At 39.3% G+C, this 22,334-nt stretch overlaps 1 protein-coding gene across 1 annotated transcript; it reads right to left on the bottom strand.

The window, feature by feature from the left end:
• Positions 1–648: 648 nt before the first annotated feature.
• On the bottom strand, positions 649–2,621 carry LOC131596489 (uncharacterized). Its single transcript, XM_058869151.1, has 3 exons — positions 2,499–2,621; positions 1,138–2,417; positions 649–745 (listed from the first exon to the last, which is right to left on the bottom strand). The coding sequence occupies exons 1-3, from the start codon at positions 2,619–2,621 to the stop codon at positions 649–651; spliced, it is 1,500 nt and encodes a 499-aa protein (XP_058725134.1).
• Positions 2,622–22,334: the final 19,713 nt, after the last annotated feature.

Raw genomic sequence — 22,334 nt, 5'->3', positions numbered from 1 at the left:
ATAACAATTCCAGGTACCAAGCTCAGGGCAGCGGTATCGAAACTCGAAGTTTTAGCAACCTCAACGGCCTTAAGGCGTTCTTCGAGAGCTTGGTACATCTTAGCAGTCTCGGTCAACTCGGCAGTAAGATCATGTTCAAGATCAATAACCTCATGGTGGTCATCCACTACCTTTGCTATACCCTCAACAGGAATCTCCTTGGTCTTTACTCCCCCATCAGCAGAGTTAGTAGGAGTATCCTTGATCAATCCAGCAACGCTCTTTCTGAGCTCTTCTTGTCCTTGGACAACGACATGGAGAGTCTCCATAAGTTGGGTCATTCTTTCCCCCATAACATCCATATCCCTACGGAGGGCCGCTTGATTCTGTTCAAACTGATCCATGATTCTCTCGTTGCTCCTGGTGCGGTAAGGATGTAAGAAAGTCAGCTTCGTCGTCGGAAAAGAAATCTGTGTTGTAAGGGACCCCAATTAGTGTCTTGTATAATAACCTGAAAAATGCAATGTGACAGTGTGAATGTATGAGTGCATGTGTGCATATGATGTGTTGTGTCATTTTCAGGGTATCCAAAGTAAGATTGATAGTCAAGAACAAATAACAACGTGACGAGAGAGATATCAAGTGAAAACGGAAAGCAATTCATTTCATTCAAAATAGCTCCCTAAGGCGAGTAGGTTCAAACACAAATAACAATGTTTCAATATAAAGAGCAATAGAGATCCCATCCAACAAATCTGGTGGTGATCTACAAACAAATTCAATTATCAATTCATCTCAATGTAGAACAAAGGCCCTCCTTGTCTGAAATGAGCGTCACTTCACTTCTTTGTTTCGTCAAATAGCTTCTTAGTCGTCTCCCGATCTCTTCCTTTGACAAGGCTTTGAATCACTTCATCCTTTCGGAATAACTGTGTGTCTAGATTCTTGCAGCAATCCCTAAGTTCGTCACACCCTTTGCATTCTGGGATATAGGTCTTCTCAAGTGCATTTGCTTCACTCATCATTTGATCTCTGAGCTTGACATTCTCTTCAGCTAGTCGGGCGGTGCGGAGGTGACTTCCTTTCAGTTGGGTCTCAACTGCTATTCTTTGAGTGGTCTCTTCTTCCAGTTTCTTCTTCATGGTCCTCAACTCATACTTGGTTTCTTTCTCTAGTCGGAGCTTGTGGGCTTTCAGGTCTTCTTGATACTCTCGTCTGAGCTTCTCTTTTTCTTCCTTTATAGCCTTTTCTATAACCTTTTGAGGATCTTCAGTAGGAGCAACAACAGCTTTTCCGTCCTTTTCAGTTCTAACCCTCTTCCTGGCTTGAGAAGACTCTCCTTTGAGAGTTTTAAGTTCACGGGCCAGTTCATTCTTTGTCTGTTTAAGGAAATAGCGCTTCAAATCCATATCCCTATCTTTCTCTTTCAGTCTCAAATTGGCGACGCGGACCTGGTCAAAACGTTCCCTTGATACCATAGTTTCTGATATCTTCGGAGGTTGTGCATACAAGAGAGGAACTTCCGGGAATGGTAACAAAAGTGTCTTGACTCTCTCCTTAACCCAATCGGTATAGGGCTCCATAGCAATGGCATTCTTGGCTCCCAGAGTGGATCTCTCACCTATATGAATGTTATTCCAGGCCTTCCTGATTTCCTCAAGTGCTATAGGGTCAGCTCCCTTTTCAAAGTATACGGATTGGTAAATCTCCCTATCCGAAGGCCCACTCTTCATGGTATAGCCCAACTGACGAAGAGCTAGAACTGGGTTGTAGTTAATACATCCTCTTGTCCCAATGAGCGGGACGTTACCAAAGTTTCCGCACCTAATAATGACTTCAGATATGCCTGTTCGGAATTGATACCATACGATGTCGTTTGCAGTGAGTCCCATGATTCTCTGAGACCATTTCTGAGTAGAGGTAACAAACGGACCACTAGCAGGCAAGTGAGATTTGAACCATTTATATAACAGTGGCAAGCAACCCCGAATAGCCCCTCTTTTACCATGCCGAGAGTGAATGGAATAATACGTGTCAGCCAATAGGGTGGGTATTGGATTCTTGTCCATAAAAAGACATATAGCAGCCAAATCAACGAACTTGTGAATGTTGGGAAACATCACAATTCCATAGATCAGAGCGGCCAAAATAGCATTGAAAGCCTCCCATATTCCTTTGTCAGCAAATTCTTGAGCTTTTTCAACCAGGAAACTCATGTAGAAGCCATGAGTATCACCATTCTTCTTCCAGTTATCATGAACATCCCCCAAGCTCAAATAAAGAGCGTTGGCAATGTAATCCAACCTAGGTTTCTCTGGGACACAAACAAAAGGCACTCTGTGTTGAATCTTGATGTTGAGGAGGTAAGAGTACTCTTCGAGAGTGGGAGCTAGCTGATAATCCGAAAATGTGAAACAACGGATATCTGGGTCGTAGAACTGAAGAAGAGTAGATAAGGCTCATTCATCGACACGCGAATACAGAAGAGATAATATGTTGCCATAATTGTCACTGAACACTGTTTCATTATGACCAGTGACCAATTCACCTAATTGTCCCAATTGAACCATACCCTCGCGATGGAAAGTATAAGTGTGTGTGCGCCTTGTAGCTCCTTGATTGACGGTCACGTTGTTATCCATTCTTGACAGAGATTGATATTTTCTGGATACCCTGAAAAATGACATGCAAATGAGAATTAACTTTTTTCTTTTCTTTCTTTTCTTTCTTTTCTTTCTTTTCTTTCTTTTCTTTCTTTTTTCCTTTTTTTTTTTTTTTGAAATGTAAACATGCTATGATGAAAATGATGCATATTGGGTCTCCACGATATCGAGGGACCAAGGCAATAATTCTGAGCAAGAAGATATCATAGGATCAAAGGTCCGGCATAGATCAGAGAACCAGAAGAACCATAATCATCAATAGAACCAAATAGTCAACAACAGAACCAAATAGTCACCAACAGAACCAAATAGTCACCAACGGTACCTGTCATGTATATCCCTCCCCACTCACGGGTGTAGTCTAGGTCAGGGTAGGTCAAAATGGCAACCAGCGTTATCAGTCCTCCTGAGGCACCAATGTTGTTGCATCTACATGCCAACAATGATACCCCATTTGGACCTCGACTGGGCGTGGGTCTCATGATCGCACTAGACAAGACCTGACATCTCATCGGCGTCATGACTATCCACTCTATCCTAGGTATCCTATGTGTCACTCTGGCCTGGGTATTGGGCCTTTTACCTCATAGAAACAATCCCACCCAACCTGCAAAACAGAACAGAAGACCCCAAGGAACACAGAATATAATCCATATGCATGATGTGCAAACAGAAATAAACATGATATGCAAGCAGAAAAATAAACATGCAAACATATATACAAGGTATAGACATAAAAACAAATAAACACCCAGTAAATAAACAAACAAACGCAGGCTAGGATCGACTCGCTAAGGATGGACCAGCAACAGGTCTAGCAACATCCCCAGCAGAGTCGCCAGCTGTCGCACGCTCGCGAAAAATGAACAGAGTCGCCACCAATATATTTATCCCATAAGGGAAAGGAATATCAGGAAAACCTAACAAAGGAAGGAACAGGGTCTTGCGACCAGAGAATCAAGGTACGGGAGTCGGTTACGCAAGGGGAAGGTGCTAGCACCCCTCGCGCCCATCGTACTCGATGGTATCCACCTATGTTTGTTTCTATCTGAAGGGTGTGTACTATGTCTATATCTATATGCGAATGAATGCAGAATGTAGGGAAAATAAAGAATTGTACTCGCACGGGCCCTACCCCGCTGCCTACGTATCCTTTTCAAGAATCAGAGTTACCGTAGCTCGGCTCACGATTTTCTGTTTGTTTTTGTGTTTTTTAATTGGGCGGAGTTAACGCTCGCGCTCTTGCACAAGGGGACAGCCTAGGATACAATGGAGCGGAGATAACAATGCCCTTAAGAAAAGAGGGAAGAGAGAGAGAATTGGTTTGTATCTTTTAAGGGTAATTCCATGATGACGAGAACCCACTACAAGGTCTCGCATCACTTCCTTACTTTGTGTTAAATCTGACCATTTATTAGTGTTTTAAGTGTTTTTGGTTGGTGTTTTTTAAAGGGATTTAATTTGTGACTTAGATCATACCAAAAAGAGTTTTTGTTTGTTTTTGAATATTTAGAGAACGCACATCGAGGCCTACGCCACAATCGTTTCTCTAAATAACGGTTAAGAAATACATCGAGGCTTCACACCTCAATCCTTTCTTCTCCGCTAAGTAAAAGAGATACAAAAAGGAGTTTTTTATGAATATTTAGAGAATGCACATCGAGGCCTACGCCACAATCGTTTCTCTAAATAACGGTTAAGAAATACACCGAGGCTTCACACCTCAATCATTTCTTCTCCGCTAAGTAGGAAAGAACATACATCGAGGCCTACGCCTCAATCATTTCTTTCCTACCATGAAATAAAGCAACGGTATGATCTTCATCGATTTTTATTAAGTATTTTAAGATTGAAAAGAAAAAGGATGCAATAGGGAACTATTTCTAAATTCTAGTCTAAGTTGTCTACACAAGGGAATTAAAATAAAACTAGAACTATTATTAACAAAAACTATACATGGAATAGGTAAAGGAAAATCAATATGCGACAAATAGAATTGAGAATTATAGCAAACAAATGATACTCACAAGCACACATACATCCATTAGTTCTATACAAAAAAATCGGGACTAAAAATTAAATCCTGAGTCTATTAGAGAATTACTTACAAAGAAGTATTAATCAAAGGAAATTCAAATATATTGTGGAGAAAAAGATTTATTAAAAGGATTAAAACAATTAAGAAAAAATTGACAAAAATCGTGACAATTATGTACACACTCTAAAATACCTAAAAATATCTAAGCAATTTTTTATGCATTTTATTATTGGATTAAAATTGGAATTATGAGTTAATAAAAGCAAAACAAAATTAAAATGAAAACTAAACTGCCAGGGGGGTGTTGAAGTAATTTCTGAATGAACTAAAAATCAGTTATAGACAATCTGGGCCCAAAACAGAGAGAGGAGAAAGCATGGGCGCGTAGGCCCAAATTCGTTGGAGTGTGGTGCATTAGCAATATGAGAGTGCAGTTTCAGAGACGGTTCTGGGCCCAGTTCTCGTGGCCCAACTATTCCTTTTGTTCCACTTTAATGGTCAGTATTTATTCGTTTTTATTTTACTCAGCCAGCACTTGTTATTAAGCTTACTATTTGCATGTGAAATATAACGTGACATGGAATTTATATCAATAGGTCACATGAGCTTAAGTGACTAGCAGACAAAATTATCCACAGGCTAATCAACACATGACAACTCACCGGCTAATGATTGAGAAACAAACAAAATAACAATCAACTGGGAAACTACTACCAATTACAAGATGCCACGCATGCAGGCCTGAAACGAACTCATGAAAAACACAGACGCCGGAGATACTTTCTCCGGTCGCCTTCTCCGACTGGCCTGACGGCGGAGCTGGTCACAATTTCCAGAAAACGTAAAAAGGTCACCATCCCCTTTGCTTTTTCACGTAGATTATAGATCCGGCCTTAGTTTCCAAAAATTCTTCCTCAATTGTCCTAACCGAGAGCAACAACTATACCCTAGTTTGCAAAACTTTCATGAAAATTAAAGATTCTTGCATCATCATCTTTCCTATGTCATATAAGGCTCAAATACGCAGTTCAAACGAGTATACGCATGCCATGACACGTAAACTGAAATCAAGCATAAGAATCGAAGCTCCATACACAGATATGCACCACACATGTCAGCATATACTTCATCTATCAATCTACACATGCTGAGGGAGGTTTGAGAGTGTTTACCTGTTGACTTCGAATCGATGCTAATCTTCAGAGAACTCTACGCTCCAGCCTTGAATCTTGGCACGCACGTGAATGTTTCAACAACAAACGCGAAAGAGAGTCTGTGGTGATGATGACGAATCTTTGAGGGAGTGTGGATGTAGAGATGGAAATCCTTGATAGCTTTGGAGTGTGCAAGATGATTTGAGATGGAAAACGGTTAGAGAACTTGTTGTAGGTTGTTGAAACGAGACTGATATCGTGAGGGAATAGAGAGTGCTGTCGAGAATGAAGGTGGAGAGAGAGATGAGTTGTCGTGATCGCTGGAGATTTCTTATGGTGGTAGTTGGAGTTTGATGAAGATGATGGTAGAGGTTGAAGGTGGAGGAAGAAGATGAAGGTTGCTAGTGGTGGTTGAAGGTGGTGGTCATGGTGTTTGTTCAGAGTTTGTTGAAGATGGTTGGAGTTTGTTACAAGGTGTAACAAACTCTTGAGGGTGAATGATGGAAGGAGAGAACCGAGAGAGAAGAAGAGAGTGAGGAGAGAAGGCTTTGAGGAAAATGAAAGAATGAGAGTGTGTGTAGCGATTTGTGAAGGGCTTTTAACTTATATAGTGGTAGTTGCATGGGTGTTATGGTGGTTTTGCATATAGAGTAGCATTCCTCTCACAAACTTAATAAACAAGGGTTGTTCAATTATGGTAAGCTTTTGATGAGCCTTTCACATGAGCAGCATGTGCATGGGGTTTTATGGAAAAGATATGCGTGAACTTGCAGTAGTGGATGCTCTTCTTTTTTCTAATGCCTTGCACCAAGAACATTTCATGTAGCTCTCTTTGCACACACATAATTCCCAATGTACTTCACCGTTTGAATCAGACTTTGGCTCGATGCGAAGAGGGGACGGAGTATAGTAAGATTGGTGTTGGAAGTTTGTTAGAATGAAGGCTGGAGGTCACTCAAAATTTGCAATAAAAACACCATGTCCCACCTGTTTGGCTTACATGCACCTGGCCTGGGTTGAGGCTCACGTTCTTGGCAGAAGCGAGATTGGGTCGAGGCCTGACTTTGGGGTTTCCTAACTTGTCCATCCTTTGTCCAAATGATGTAATCCATGGCTCGTTGGAAGGAGGACGTAGCAAGGAGGATTTTGATACCAATATTATTTAACATGGAGATTTGTGGAGAATAATAATTGGACTCAAAGCTGACACACCACGTGTTTGTGGAAATGGCACACGCGTGCCCTAGGACTTGGCTCAACTTGCCATGCAATGGTGACTTGATGAGGGCATGACTTTGAGGCTTCATAAATGGTTCAACACACACTCAATTTGCTTCATTCCTGTTTCATTGAGTAGAAGGCATAGAAAAGAGTAGATTCACACCAAAATTCTTTTCAAAGCACACTTGTATATCTCTGAAATCAATCTCAAAGTAAGCACACCACCTGTTCGATGAAACGCGTCACGCTGCCCAGAATTTTGTCTTGCAATTTGACTTGTATTCCAATGAAAATGTTCAACTTTGATCTTGAATAACTTTTGATCCGGTCTTCAAATGGAAAAGAGGTCAACTACAAAATTGTTCACCTCCATGATTTGAACAATATTGATGTTTGACTTTCTTTGAAATAAATCCTCTAGACACGTGTAATCCAGGCTCGAAGTTGACTGCTCGTCAAGATTTAAAGTTCCAAAAATTTTTCTAAGTGTTGGAAGCTTGTCTTTTTGCTATTTTGGCGGCTTTTTATCAAACTCCCGATTTTATCCATTCTTCGAATTTTCTTGCCCGATTTTCCACCAAAAGTCGACATTTGAATAATTCTTCTGATTTTGACCCAAAAGTCAACTGTTCCGATTTTCCCGACTATTGATGAAATTCCCAATTAAATCTCTTCCAGTCAACTCCCAGTCAAACAAACGCATACACACAGTCGGTATGAGAAGCTTTTCCGACATAGAAACCGTTCCTGATTAAATGTTGACCAAAAAGTCAACTGGTTGACTTTGGTCAAAGAAACCCTGATTTAAAGAACCGGATGGTTTGCAAGCCAGTATCCTTCAACCAATGCCTTGACTTGAGACAGAGAGAAACCCTAACCCAGGAGGGCTTCCTTGAACATGGAACTACATGGTTACACCTCAGTCCTCTTGTTCTTTGATCAAACTTCTTTGTAATAGAGCTTTTTCTTGCTAGCCTTTGAATAGTTCCAATGATATGAATGCATGGATGTGAGTTATGACCTAAGTGATGTATGTACATGAATGCAAAGCCTAAGCCAGTTAGAAGTTAAAGGGTAGGACAAATTTGGGGTATGACAGCGTTGCTCTCTTAAAAGCGGCCACGGTGCATCCTCGTCCCAGGACCATCAGATCTCCATAATATCAGATCCAACGCACCAGGAATGGGAGGCTCACCATGAACCCTCTGAGGATGTCCATATCCAATTAGCGCCCAGGTTTTGTTTTATTTGTTATTTGTATTGTTTTTTTATTTGTTTTCTTATTAGAATAAATGTTGATTAATTACTTTATTTGTTTAATTAGAATACAAATTAGGATTAATAATATAAGTAGGATTAGGACTATGTTCCCGATTATATTCCCGATTATTCGATTACTCGATTTAATTAACTTTAATTGTTAAAAATCACAACAATCCTAGAAAAGTTTATGAGGCTTAGGATTTGCCCAACCCCATTGGCCACTAGGCCAAGATATTAGGTTCAATTTATTATTCGTTTCGACCGTATTAATCGGTCGCGATGGGTAATAATCGATCATTTGGTTATCAATTAAATTAATATAATTCGAATACATATTATTTGGCTAAAGGGTTTCAACCATCTTATTGGTTGCAATGATTAGCCTATTTTTTCTCTGAAAGTCGTTATTATTTATAATCGAATCTATCGATTATGAGGGATAACGATGAAGTTTAAATAATTAATTCTATAAAACATATTCATTTGCTATTCGTGGTAATCGAATCTATCGATTATAGTGGTTAGCAATCCTCCCTTCAATTCGTTAGCCGTGGTAATCAAACCTATTGATTATTGTAACTAATGGTAACAAACTAAAACCAGGGTTGTACGCCCAAACCTAAAACACACTAAACCACGACACTACGGATTTTCATCCTTGTCAATCAGGCAATTCAAAATGCCTTTCAAATCACAACTTCTAAAACTACGATAGGCCTTCAAAAAGCCTTCAAACAATTTCATAATCAATTCTAAGGCGTACAATACTGTGCCCCGAACTACGTTGACTCTGATTCTCCCTAAGGAGATACGCAGGCACTTGGCAACAAGGCGAGTCCCCCTCTTCCAAATTCTAATCATGTCAATATAATTAGCCTTATAATTACTCTCTGTCACCTTTATTTATAAACCTTGCCATAAACCTTTATCTTTGAAATGTTAGCCTTTAGGAGAGGGTTAAGGGTGCCTAACACCTTCCCTCGACCTGAATATAGTATCTTACCCTGATCTCTATACTGCGTAGGGTTTCCTATTCGCCCTTCAGAATAGGTGGCGACTCCAGAATCTTTATTTTTAGGGCAGGTTGCTACAGCTGACGACTCTGCTGGGGACAACTTAATAGTGAATACTATGCTCCTATAGGTTTTGGCAGGGTTTAGGTTTGGCGCATTTTAGGGTTTGGCAAACTTGCCATTTTTAGGGTTTGGGGGAGGTTCATCTTTATAATAAATATTTTATTTATTTGTTTTGTTTTTTGTCATTGGTGTTTTTTTATTGAATGTTTTATTTAAAATGTTTGATTATATATGCATTGCTGGTTTTTTTTATGTTGTGTTAAACCCTAAGTGTGGGAGTTAACTTTGAGATCAGGGGGGAATCAAATCGGCTATGAGTCTCATTGATAACTCCACTCGGAGTGGGTTGAGTATTCGGAAATGTCCAAAACGAGGCTTGACTTTGTTGAGGGCAGGACTGGATACTTGGCTGATCTCTCTGAGAACCTACCCCAAAAATTCGAACCTCATGGATAAAATGAGTTGTTCTAAAATCCGAAGAGACAAAAAGTCTCGGAGGCTACGAACGACCCCATGAGACCCGTGTCTAGAACCCCCCACAAAAGGGTAGGCTCCCTAGAGCCGCTACGTCGAACCTATGAACTTATGAACCTAGGGCCTATGTGATTATGTGCTATATGTATATATATGTGTTGATCATTATTTTTTTTTATTATTTCCTTTTCCATTCATCATACATCATGTGCATTCTTACATCATATCTTATTCAAAAAAAAAAGAAAGAAAAAAGGATATCGTGCATATCATGCATAGCATACATATCATTTTCATGGCATTAAGAGAAGATTTCTCTTCTATTTCCAGAACAAGGGACCATTGGGAAGGATAACCTAACATCCCGACCGTCTTACCAAACAAGATTTCAGTGAAAGAAATCAATGGATCAACTGGAACAGAATCAGGCCGCCCTTCGTGAGGAAGTGAATCAACTGAAGGTTAGTATGGAATAGGTTAAAGGAGGTATGGCTTAGATGCTAGAATTCATGAAGGCCCTCCTAGATAAACAAGACAAGGCAAAAGAGGTTCAGTCTGGGGATACCCTGGTTCAGGATGAGATCCCTAACGACGAAAACCCGCTGCTAGGATTTGTTTAAGGCTTTGGCCCGGCTAAGGACAAACCTCAGGTCCGATCTGTCAGGAGAGCTATCCAATTCCAAGAGAAAGGAGAAACCTCCCAAGAAGGATTTGTCCCCACTCCACAAACGAAAGGGGCAACCCGCACAGTTTGCATTCCTGCTAGCAATGTCCCTAGGGATGATGATTACCTGGATCTACAATACGGAGTGCAAGAGGTGGACAACACAGACCAAGCACCTCAGACGCAACAGTCTAATCCCAACTCTAGGGAAGACTCCAAGGATAGTGAACAAATCAAGGCGCTAGAAGAGAGACTAAAAGTGGTAGAAGGATACGATGTCTTCGACGTGGATACCTTCGAAATGAGCTTAGTCTCATACTTGACTATCCCACACAAATTCAAGATTCCATACTTCGAGAAATACAAAGGGCTCACGTGTCCGAGGAATCACTTGCGCATGTATGTGCGAAAAATGGCTGCTTATGCTCATGATCAAAAGCTGATGATACACTTCTTCCAAGAGAGTTTAAGCGGAGCATCTATTGACTGGTACATGCAACTGGAGAAATCCTATATCAGAAGCTGGAATGACCTGGCTAACACATTTTTGAAACAATACAAGTATAACCTGGACATGGCACCCAATCGGATGCAATTACAGAATATGTCACAGAAAAATGATGAATCATTCAAGGAGTATGCCCAAAGGTGGAGGGAAATGGCTTCTCGAGTCCAACCTCCCCTAATGGAAAAAGAACTGGTGGACATATTTATGAGCACTTTGCAAGGACCGTACTACGACAAGATGGTCGGAAGCATATCTTCAGGGTTCTCGGACTTGGTAGTCATTGGTGAGAGAATTAAAGATGGAATCAAAAATGGGAAGATACAAGGGGCACCCTCAGGTTCCTATCACACAAAGAAGTCATATGACGGAAAAATGGAATCCAACACTGTGGGGGCAATCATGGGTAATCAAACCCCAATATCACAGCAAAGGGATCAGCAAAAGCAACACGGTGGCCAACACACCTGGAGGTCCAAGCCAAAACGATCATTCACCCCGTTGTACATGCCACTGTCTCAAGCTTTGCAACGTTTGCTCAGTCAGAACCTAGTAACTCTGCTACCTCCATACTCAGCTCCAGTTAATCCCGCTCTTGGGTACAAGTATCATGCTAGGTGCGCTTATCATTCAGATAGTCTTGATCATGATACAGAGGATTGTGGGCCATTGAAGCACAAGATCCAAGATTTTATTGAAGAAGGGCTCATTGAGTTCGAAGATCCTCACAAGTCTAATACCATAGGTGGCTAGAAGAAGGATTTCTCAGATCATTAGTTTTGTTTTCATTCGCAATTTCTTTCTGTTTGTTTAAACATTAGTCTTGCGACATATGCGTGTACTTTACAATAATCATTAATGCATTGCTTACGTTTGTCTTGATTTATTCCTAGTGTTCCCACTATATTTAAAACTATGTTTTTACTCGGTTTTCTTATTTGTGATATTCAACTGTCCATGTTGAGGATGTACAGACATTGTTTCAAATCCAATACAGTGGAGATATAAGGATGTTAATCCCTCGTCAACCCCTTTGAGCCTAAGTGTAAGAACAAGCATACACTCACAAATGAGTTTTTGATTCATGGCAAACATCACAAGCAACCAAATACAAAAGCATAAATGAATGACTCAAGACAATGGAAGATTATGAAGTGGGCATAATTGAGAAATGATGAGATACCTATAATTGAGAAAGTGGTAACATGTTTGTTGTTCACTTCCAAAAATATCATTGATGCTATAATATGCTATCAATTAACATGTTTATAGTGACTTCTTATATGCTTCTCCACCTATCTCATTTACATGTATATGTTGTTCATCATTACTCATAACATATCATGTTTGGACATAAAAATAGTAGAATAAGCATACATCTAACATGGTTGGGCAAACGTTAGCGAGCATTGCATTAGTTCATTTCATTGCATTGCATCTCATTTCTGTCATGTTATTACGTCTTTTATTACTTGAACTTCAGCTTGGTTTGTACCTTTAAATATGTTTGGATATTATGCTCTATTTCTTTACTATTGTGTTATGTAAGACATTGTTTTGTTTAGATTATTTTGTTATTCTCTTCTACTATTCTCCTGGTTTCTTTTGATGTTGTCAAAGGGGGAGATGAGTTGAGAGTACGGGGGAGCTTAGTACGGGGGAGCTTACGCATACAAGACCGAGGGAGCTTTCGTCATTTAATCAAATGTTTGCCATCATCAAAAAGGGGGAGTTTGTAAGAACAAGCATACACTCACAAATGAGTTTTTGACTCATGGCAAACATCACAAGCAACCAAATACAAAAGCATAAATGAATGGCTCAAGACAATGGAAGATTATGAAGCTCAAATCACTCAGAAAATGGTATTACATCTGTTAGGTCGACCAAGCAAAGCCCTAGGTCGACTCAAAACCAGAGCAAACTCAGCAAAACTGACAAGGTCACTGTTAGGTCGACCTACCCACACTCCCAGGTCGACCTAAACTGAAGGGATTTACACATGTCACTGTTAGGTCGACCTACCCACACTCCTAGGTCGACCTAAACTGAAGAAAAGTCACAAAAATGCATTTCAACTGACTTTAACAGGTCGACCTAACTGGAAACAACTGACTTTAGGCCGACCTAAACCTTCAACAGGTCAACCTAACTGACTTTAGGTCGACCTAAACCTTCAGCAGGTCAACCTAACAGATTTTAGGCCAACCTAACTGGGACAATTTCAACTCTGCTTCTGTTAGGTCGACCTAAGCACTAAAGTAGGTCAACCTATTTGCTGAAAACTTCCCAAATTATGTGTTTTCTCTGCTCCAACATACCAGCAACTATATATATCATTCCATGTTAATTATTCAACACCACCAACGACTGAAAGATACACAAAGTCTTCTCATCTTCGTTCTTCATCATCTCCAACACAATTACACATAATCATTCTTGCGTTGAGGGTTAGTGGTCGAGTTCGATAACGTCCATGGAACGGAATTGAAGATTCCTAGTGGGTGAAGATTTGTGGGGTTTTTGGTGAATAAAATCCGAGGGTTTTGCCCTCCAAGATAGGTGATTCTTGGGGGTTTTTATCAAGAGGTTTCATCAAGGATCCATCTGAGTGTGAGGATTGAAGAACAAGGGTTCAAGGCAATTCAAGACACGGCAGAAAAGGGATCGAGTGAAGCTCTTGGATCACCTTGATCTAGCTCAAGATTAAGGGGGAAGAAGATTCAAAGGATCGACAATTTCGGTTTATTGTTTATCGCTTTGCTTTCTTCTTTGTATAAACTGCTTTCAACATTAATGGAAGATTTCCCAATTTCAATTTGGAATTGGGGGCAGACGTAGTCGTAGCGAGGACGATCGACGAACTGCCTGAACAAATATCGTGTTCTTGTCGCTTTTATCCTTTCATTTACGTTCTGTTCATATTTGGTCATAATTGCAAAATTGATTAACGATTCAAGTGTTAAAATTGTGAATTAAGGTTCTGCATAAACATCACAATTCACCACATCTTGAATCATCATCAATTTGAACATTATCACCAAGTGTTTGTCTTTTTGCTTATTCCATTATTACTGCATTGCAAACCAAAGTTTGTCAATTTAGAAGTTAATTGATTTTCAACTGTGACACGTATTGATTCGATAACATATCACTTCATCGTTAATCTCAATTATCTTGTGGTTTTGTCTCATATACGACCCTTGCAATAACGGTCCGGAATAGACGCAAGTCGATTCAGAACCGCTTTCGCTTTAGTTCGAAATAATTCCGAAAAACTCTGTGAGATCTATTCACCCCCCTCTAGATCCTCAGGCCAGCGTCTAACAAGTGGTATCAGAGCTTGGTTAATTCCGTGCTACGTGAAACACTTATTGGAAAGATGGCTTCCGGACCTAAAGGGGCTCACAATAGAGCTCCAGTTTTCAACGGTGAAAACTATGGCTATTGGAAGGATTGTATGTGTGTCCATATCAATGCCATTGATAGGAACATCTGGACAGCTATTGTTAATGGTCCCTTTCAGATCACCATAACAAATGCAGCTGGTGCAGTTGTTCCAAAACCAGAAAATACTTGGGATGCTGAAGATGAAAAGAGATATGGATACGATTGGAAAGCGAGAAACATTCTAATCTCAGCTCTAGGAGTTGATGAATACTATCGCGTTTCCCATTGTAGATCCGCTAAAGCTATGTAGGACACATTGCAAGTTGCCCACGAGGGAACGGATGATGTCAAACTAGCTAGGATCAATACGTTAACTCAAGAGTTCGAACTCTTCCACGTGGAAGATGGTGAATCCATCGAAAACTTGCAGAAGAGATTCGTTCACCTGAAAAATCGTTTAAATTCTCTTGATAGACCTGTTTCCAATGCAGTTGCTACTAACAAAATATTAAGATGTTTGAACAGGGAATGGCAACCCAAGGTTACAACAATAAAGGAAGCAAATGATCTAAACACCTTAGACATTACCACTCTCTTTGGTAAACTAGAGGAACATGAACAACACCTTAAGTGCCTTGACATGCATGAGAAAAGGGCAAAGAAAGAGAAGAACATGGAGAAAGAGGTAGAGAAGAAGTCAATAGCTCTAAAAGCTTCAAGCTCCAAGACCTCAAGACAAGAGCTAGAGGATAGTGATACAAGCGATGACGAAGACTCTGATGATGAGGAAATGAGACTGTTTGTGCGAAGATACAACAAGTACATAAAGAAAAATAGAGCAAAACACTCCGGAAAAAGCTTGAGTAATCATAGGAAGCAATTTGACAAGTCCAAACAAGATGATAACAATAAAAGAAAATCCAAAGGCCCTTGTTTTAATTGCGGCAAAGATGGTCATTACAAACCGGATTGTCCATATCTCAAGAAGGAGAAAGACAAGAATCAAAGCAAAAGTCACAACAAGTCTAGAAGAGCTTATATAGCATGGGAAAGTGATTCCTCAAGTGAAGACTCATCAAGCGATGAAGAAGAATCGGCAAACTTATGTCTTACGGCTCATCAACACAAGAAAAAGAAACGTGTAAGTCATCTTAAACCTGAACTTGTAGATAAGGTATCTCATGCTCAATTAAAATTAGCTTTTGAAGAACTACATAGAGAAGCAATTGAAGCTTTCAAACTTTTGGCCTCAAATAAGAAAAAAATTTCATATCTTGAATCAAAAGTTGAGAAGACCGAAAAGGACATGGAAGCTTTGAAACAATCTATGCTAGATAGTCAAAAGGATAAAATTGAGGAAGATCCTACATCATGGTTTGGTTGTGAGACATGTCATATTTGGAAAAAAGAAGTAAGAAATCTAAAGGCCAAATTAGATAAGGCTATGCAACCAAAAGTGACTTTTGCGGTTGATCCAAATAAGTTCAAAAGATCGTATACTCCTTTATATAGTAAATACACTTCTGTACCAAAAGTATCAACTAGCAAAACAGCATATTCTCATCATATTACTTGTCACTATTGTTGCAAAAAAGGTCATACCATTGCAAAATGCAAATTTAGGAGGATTTTGGTTCCTAAAGGAGTATTTCAATGGTTGCCTAAATGCAACAGTTTATGTACTCACCACCCAGGACCCAATGAAGATTGGGGACCTTCCACTATAAATTAATTTTGCAGGAAAAGTGTCTTGACATTGCCGAAAGGTTGTGGTTCCTTGATAGCGGATGTTCAAGACACATGACGGGAGACATATCACTCTTTGTTGAAGTTCCACACAAAGAAAAAGGGGTATGTCACCTATGGAGACAACAATCGGGGAGCTATACTTGGTAAAAGAAGTGTAGGTAACCCGTCTACCACAACTATAACTGATGTGTTACTAAATAGAAGGTCTTAAACATAATCTCCTAAGTATTAGTCAATTGTGCGACAAAGACTTCAAAGTAACTTTTACAAATTTTGGCTGCACAATAGAACATATTAAGAAAAGAGAGATCATGTTTAATGGCACATAGGTAAACCATATTTATATGCTAAAACTTGGAAGAAGGCATATATTTTTACTCTCAATCTAGTAAGGCATATAGGCATATATGTTCTATCAATTCAATTACTACTTATTGTTGAAGAGTCAGTTCATGTGTTCTTTTTGATGAATCTTATGCAAAATGTGTCGAGAAAGGTATATCTTTTGATAGTGCAGGCCCATCCACTGAAGAAATTGTCAAAGATAAGGAAGACGAAAGTGAAAGTGTTGCAAAGGAAGATGCTAAGAAAGAGAAAGATGAGTCTCATGATAGTGTTGAAAAAGAAAACATCTCAAACAATGAAGAACTTCCTAAGGCCTGGACAAATGTAAAAGATCATCCAATCGACAACATAATAGGGGACATCTCAAAGGGCGTGACAACACGCTCCAAGATAAAGTGAACTTGAGATGAGTCTCATGGAGCTGCTCAAAAGATTTGGAATGAGTGAAGCGAAGGAGATTGACACACCTATGGCAACAAATACTAACCTAGACAAAGATGAGAAAGATATCAATCTTGTCCAAAGGAATCTCACTTAAAAGCTGTCAAAAGAATTCTGTGACATCTACATGGAACTCCTACATATGGCCTATGGTATCCGAAGGGAAATGAGTGTTATTTGGTAGGATTCTCCGACTCAGATTTTGCTGACTGCAAATCCGATAGAAAGAGCACCAGTGGAACATGTCATCTATTCTCAAATTCATTGATAAGTTTGGCATAGCAAGAAACAAGTATCGGTTGCATTATCTACTGCTGAGGCAGAATATGTAGCTGCCGGAAGCTGTTGTGCGCAGATATTATGGCTCAAGCAACAACTTCTTGACTTTGGTATTAAGCTTGATCGTATACCTATCATGTGCGACAACACAAGTGCCATAAACTTGAAGAGCAAGAAGCAACTAGCTGACATCTTCACCAAACCTCTTGCAACGAAGCAGTTCTTCAACATTCATAGGGAATTAGGGATATTAGATATCTCTAATTTGAGCTAAATGTGTTTGTTTTCTTAAATTTATTCCTTTACTTTATATATATTGATTATGCTCAAGCTAACATCTCTCAGTATGAAGGTAGTTCATCATCACATCAAGTATAATTCCACATTGACTAGAGGAATATACTTCATTCTACGAAATGATGACGAGATACCTATAATTGAGAAAGTGGTAACATGTTTGTTGTTCACTTCCAAAAATATCATTGATGCTATAATATGCTATCAATTAACATGTTTATAGTGACTTCTTATATGCTTCTCCACCTATCTCATTTACATGTATATGTTGTTCATCATTACTCATAACATATCATGTTTGGACATAAAAATAGTAGAATAAGCATACATCTAACATGGTTGGGCAAACGTTAGCGAGCATTGCATTAGTTCATTTCATTGCATTGCATCTCATTTCTGTCATGTTATTACGTCTTTTATTACTTGAACTTCAGCTTGGTTTGTACCTTTAAATATGTTTGGATATTATGCTCTATTTCTTTACTATTGTGTTATGTAAGACATTGTTTTGTTTAGATTATTTTGTTATTCTCTTCTACTATTCTCCTGGTTTCTTTTGATGTTGTCAATGGGGGAGATGAGTTGAGAGTACGGGGGAGCTTAGTACGGGGGAGCTTACGCATACAAGACCGAGGGAGCTTTCGTCATTTAATCAAATGTTTGCCATCATCAAAAAGGGGGAGTTTATAAGAACAAGCATACACTCACATATGAGTTTTTGATTCATGGCAAACATCACAAGCAACCAAATACAAAAGCATAAATGAATGACTCAAGACAATGGAAGATTATGAAGCTCAAATCACTCAGAAAATGGTATTACATCTGTTAGGTCGACCAAGCAAAGCCCTAGGTCGACTCAAAACCAGAGCAAACTCAGCAAAACTGACAAGGTCACTGTTAGGTCGACCTACCCACACTCCCAGGTCGACCTAAACTGAAGGGATTTACACATGTCACTGTTAGGTCGACCTACCCACACTCCTAGGTCGACCTAAACTGAAGAAAAGTCACAAAAATGCATTTCAACTGACTTTAACAGGTCGACCTAACTGGAAACAACTGACTTTAGGTCGACCTAAACCTTCAACAGATCAACCTAACTGACTTTAGGTCGACCTAAACCTTCAGCAGGTCAACCTAACAGATTTTAGGCCAACCTAACAGGTCAACCTAACTGGGACAATTTCAACTCTGCTTCTGTTAGGTCGACCTAAGCACTAAAGTAGGTCAACCTATTTGCTGAAAACTTCCCAAATTATGTGTTTTCTCTGCTCCAACATACCAGCAACTATATATATCATTCCATGTTAATTATTCAACAACACCAACGACTGAAAGATACACAAAGTCTTCTCATCTTCGTTCTTCATCATCTCCAACACAATTACACATAATCATTCTTGCGTTGATGGTTAGTGATCGAGTTCGATAACGTCCATGGAACGGAATTGAAGATTCCTAGTGGGTGAAGATTTGTGGGGTTTTTGGTGAATAAAATCCGAGGGTTTTGCCCTCCAAGATAGGTGATTCTTGGGGGTTTTTATCAAGAGGTTTCATCAAGGATCCATCTGAGTGTGAGGATTGAAGAACAAGGGTTCAAGGCAATTCAAGACACTGCAGAAAAGGGATCGAGTGAAGCTCTTGGATCACCTTGATCTGGCTCAAGATTAAGGGGGAAGAAGATTCAAAGGATCGACAATTTTGGTTTATTGTTTATCGCTTTGCTTTCTTCTTTGTATAAACTGCTTTCAACATTAATGGAAGATTTCCCAATTTCAATTTGGAATTGGGGGCAGACGTAGTCGTAGCAAGGACGATCGACGAACTGCCTGAACAAATATCGTGTTCTTGTCGCTTTTATCCTTTCATTTACGTTCTGTTCATATTTGGTCATAATTGCAAAATTGATTAACGATTTAAGTGTTAAAATTGTGAATTAAGGTTCTGCATAAACATCACAATTCACCACATCTTGAATCATCATCAATTTGAACATTATCACCAAGTGTTTGTCTTTTTGCTTATTCCATTATTACTGCATTGTAAACCAAAGTTTGTCAATTTAGAAGTTAATTGATTTCAGCTGTGACACGTATTGATTCGATAACATATCACTTCATCGTTAATCTCAATTATCTTGTGGTTTTGTCTCATACACGACCCTTGCAATAACGGTCCGGAATAGACGCAAGTCGATTTAGAACCGCTTTCGCTTTAGTTCGAAATAATTCCGAAAAACTCTGTGAGATCTATTCACCCCCCTCTAGATCCTCAGGCCAGCGTCTAACACTAAGAAGTAGGAGTTTTCCTTCATATAAAATAAAACCCTTCATACATAACCTGGGGTAGGGTAGTTGCTCAGTTAACTTAATTATTCCAAGTTGTTCCTTTGAACATAATCACCGATGATTCCCCGTCATCATTAAGTCGGGCAGTCAATATCCGCAAAGAAAAAAGAGAAAGCAATGCAAAGGCTTGCTGAGTCAAAACCTATTAAGGAGACTTAGGCAAAATTGGGGCATCCCGCTGACTGTAGTTTTAAAACGAACAGTTCAGGCAAAAGTTAGGGATAACAAAGTCGAAAAGAGGTTACTATATACCTTCGACAAAAAAGGAAAATATTACAAGAAAGGAAGATGGCTGCCTTTGCAAATAAATCTTTGGTTTTTAAACCATCATGAATAGCGGTATTCCCAAAGTCTTTTGGAGCTTAAACGCATAATCAACTGAGCATAGGACTGGAGAACATCACGAAGATGGGGATGAGTACGAATAAACTTTGAGCCTCTATCTTTTGTTTCTTTAAACCGTGAACCAGGCCACGTTACAACCCTTAAAAGTCCTAACTGAAGCATGGTTAGTTCGAAAGCATATCGTTACCACAGGTATCCCGACTCCTTAAGGTCTACTATAACTCTTGAGTTGATATCACTTTCTTACAAAAAAAAAACTTCGTTTTATTCAAAAATGTTTTAAACTTTCAAGACAGACATATGCATTCGCATCTTATGAATTTCATTATAAAGTACACTTGTCTATGTGAATTCAAATGTTTAAACATCAGGGAGAAGTTGCATGAGGCATGGCTAATGGTTAAAAATCCTACTAACTGACGAAATAGCTTTAAAAGCTTGTCAAAAGAAGAAACATCTCTTACACATGACTGAGATAGCTAAGGTGTACACAGGGCATAACCCGTCATTATTCCATTTACATGGGGCAATCTAATCAAGATGCATGGAATCTCTCAAGGACGCTGAATAGCCCATGGGGCAAGTCCATTACCTGGGGGCATGTTACAAAGGTCACTCAGTATCAGGTGGCGTCAATGCCACTCTCACATCCTTTCCAGGAACCTTTATAGGATATTTTTCAATCTGTCCACGTAGTCTTCTTTAAGATATGTTCAAATACTACTTACCCTTTCTAGGAGCCTTTTTCAGACAGTCTTTTGAAGACCCACCTTCTTATCCTTTCTACTTTCAAACCCTTTCAGGCAGTCTTCTCTAAGACATATTCCTTTCTAAGAACCTTTTCTAAGTAGTCTTCTGTAAGACATCTCTTAACTTTTTCAGTTAGTCTTTTAAGACATATTCAAACTTCTCTCATGCTTCCAAGAACCTTGTCAAACTTTGTTTAAAGTACAGAGTCTTCTCTAAGACAGTTCACCATCCTTTCTAAGGTGATCTTCTTCAAGATGTTTTTTCCTAAGTTTTGTTTAAAACCCCACATTCCTTAAAACAGTCTTTATCCTCTATAGGAATATTTTTGACCCTCTGCACAAACATATCCCTTTGAGCTTTGTTTAAAGCGCAGTCTTGTTTAAGACAATTTCCCATTCTATCCAAGGACCTCTTCAGGTAATCTTACGGAAGACATCATCTCATTCCGAGTACTCAGCAAATCACTGTCCGTCGAATGCAACCGAAACGCATGACTCATTCTGAAAAGCATCGGCTTCACATTCAAATCAACACTTAGCATCAAGGAGACCTCAAAATTGGTCTAATCAAAGACGATCATTCCTGATAAAGACTCTTGAATGGGGAAACCACATCCAGAGGGTTTTCCTAAAACAGGGGCATACAATCAAGGATCCTATTGACTAGGGGCATATCTTTCAAGAATTCAAACACTGGGGCAATGCATATCAGGCAAGACATGGTGAAAACTCGAGTTCTCTCTAAAGGTCCTTCATTCAGATTAAGGGGTATGTCTCAAAATTTCTGATATTCAGGAAGTCACACTAGTATCACACAGGGAGCATTGTTGCGTAATTGATCTTTCCGCGCCCGTACTATTTACGTCCCGCAGTGTGGGATCGGCATACATGCATAATTCTCATTTATTTTGAGAATCTCATTACATGACACATGCATCATGACATTGCATACAACTAACGCTGCCTTTTCAGGTCACTTCATAATCAAAAGGATATTATCATCCAATTACAGCACAAATGCGATCGTATCAACGATTCAATCATAACAGATACAATTCTAATACCTCATTCCAAGTCTTTCTTCAAAGACAATCCATAAGCAATCAAGGAATTTCTTACCTCTCCAGGTAGTCTTGTCCAAGACAATTATACCAACCTTTCCAAGCAGTCTTCTCTAAGACCCTTCGTGTCCTTTATAGGAACATCTTCTAGTTAGTTTTGTTTAAAACGTTACATGTCCTTTGTAGGAACCTTTCTAGGTAATTTTGTTTAAAATGTTTCATATCCCTTATAGGAACCTTTTTAGGTAGTTTTGTTTAAAATGTTTCATGTCCTTTATAGGAACCCTTTT

The sequence above is a fragment of the Vicia villosa genome, linkage group LG1 (assembly GCF_029867415.1).
Source record: "Vicia villosa cultivar HV-30 ecotype Madison, WI linkage group LG1, Vvil1.0, whole genome shotgun sequence".
Lineage (NCBI taxonomy): Eukaryota > Viridiplantae > Streptophyta > Magnoliopsida > Fabales > Fabaceae > Vicia > Vicia villosa.
Note: the sequence above shows the minus strand (reverse complement) of the source record. Positions and strands in the feature narration are given on the sequence as shown.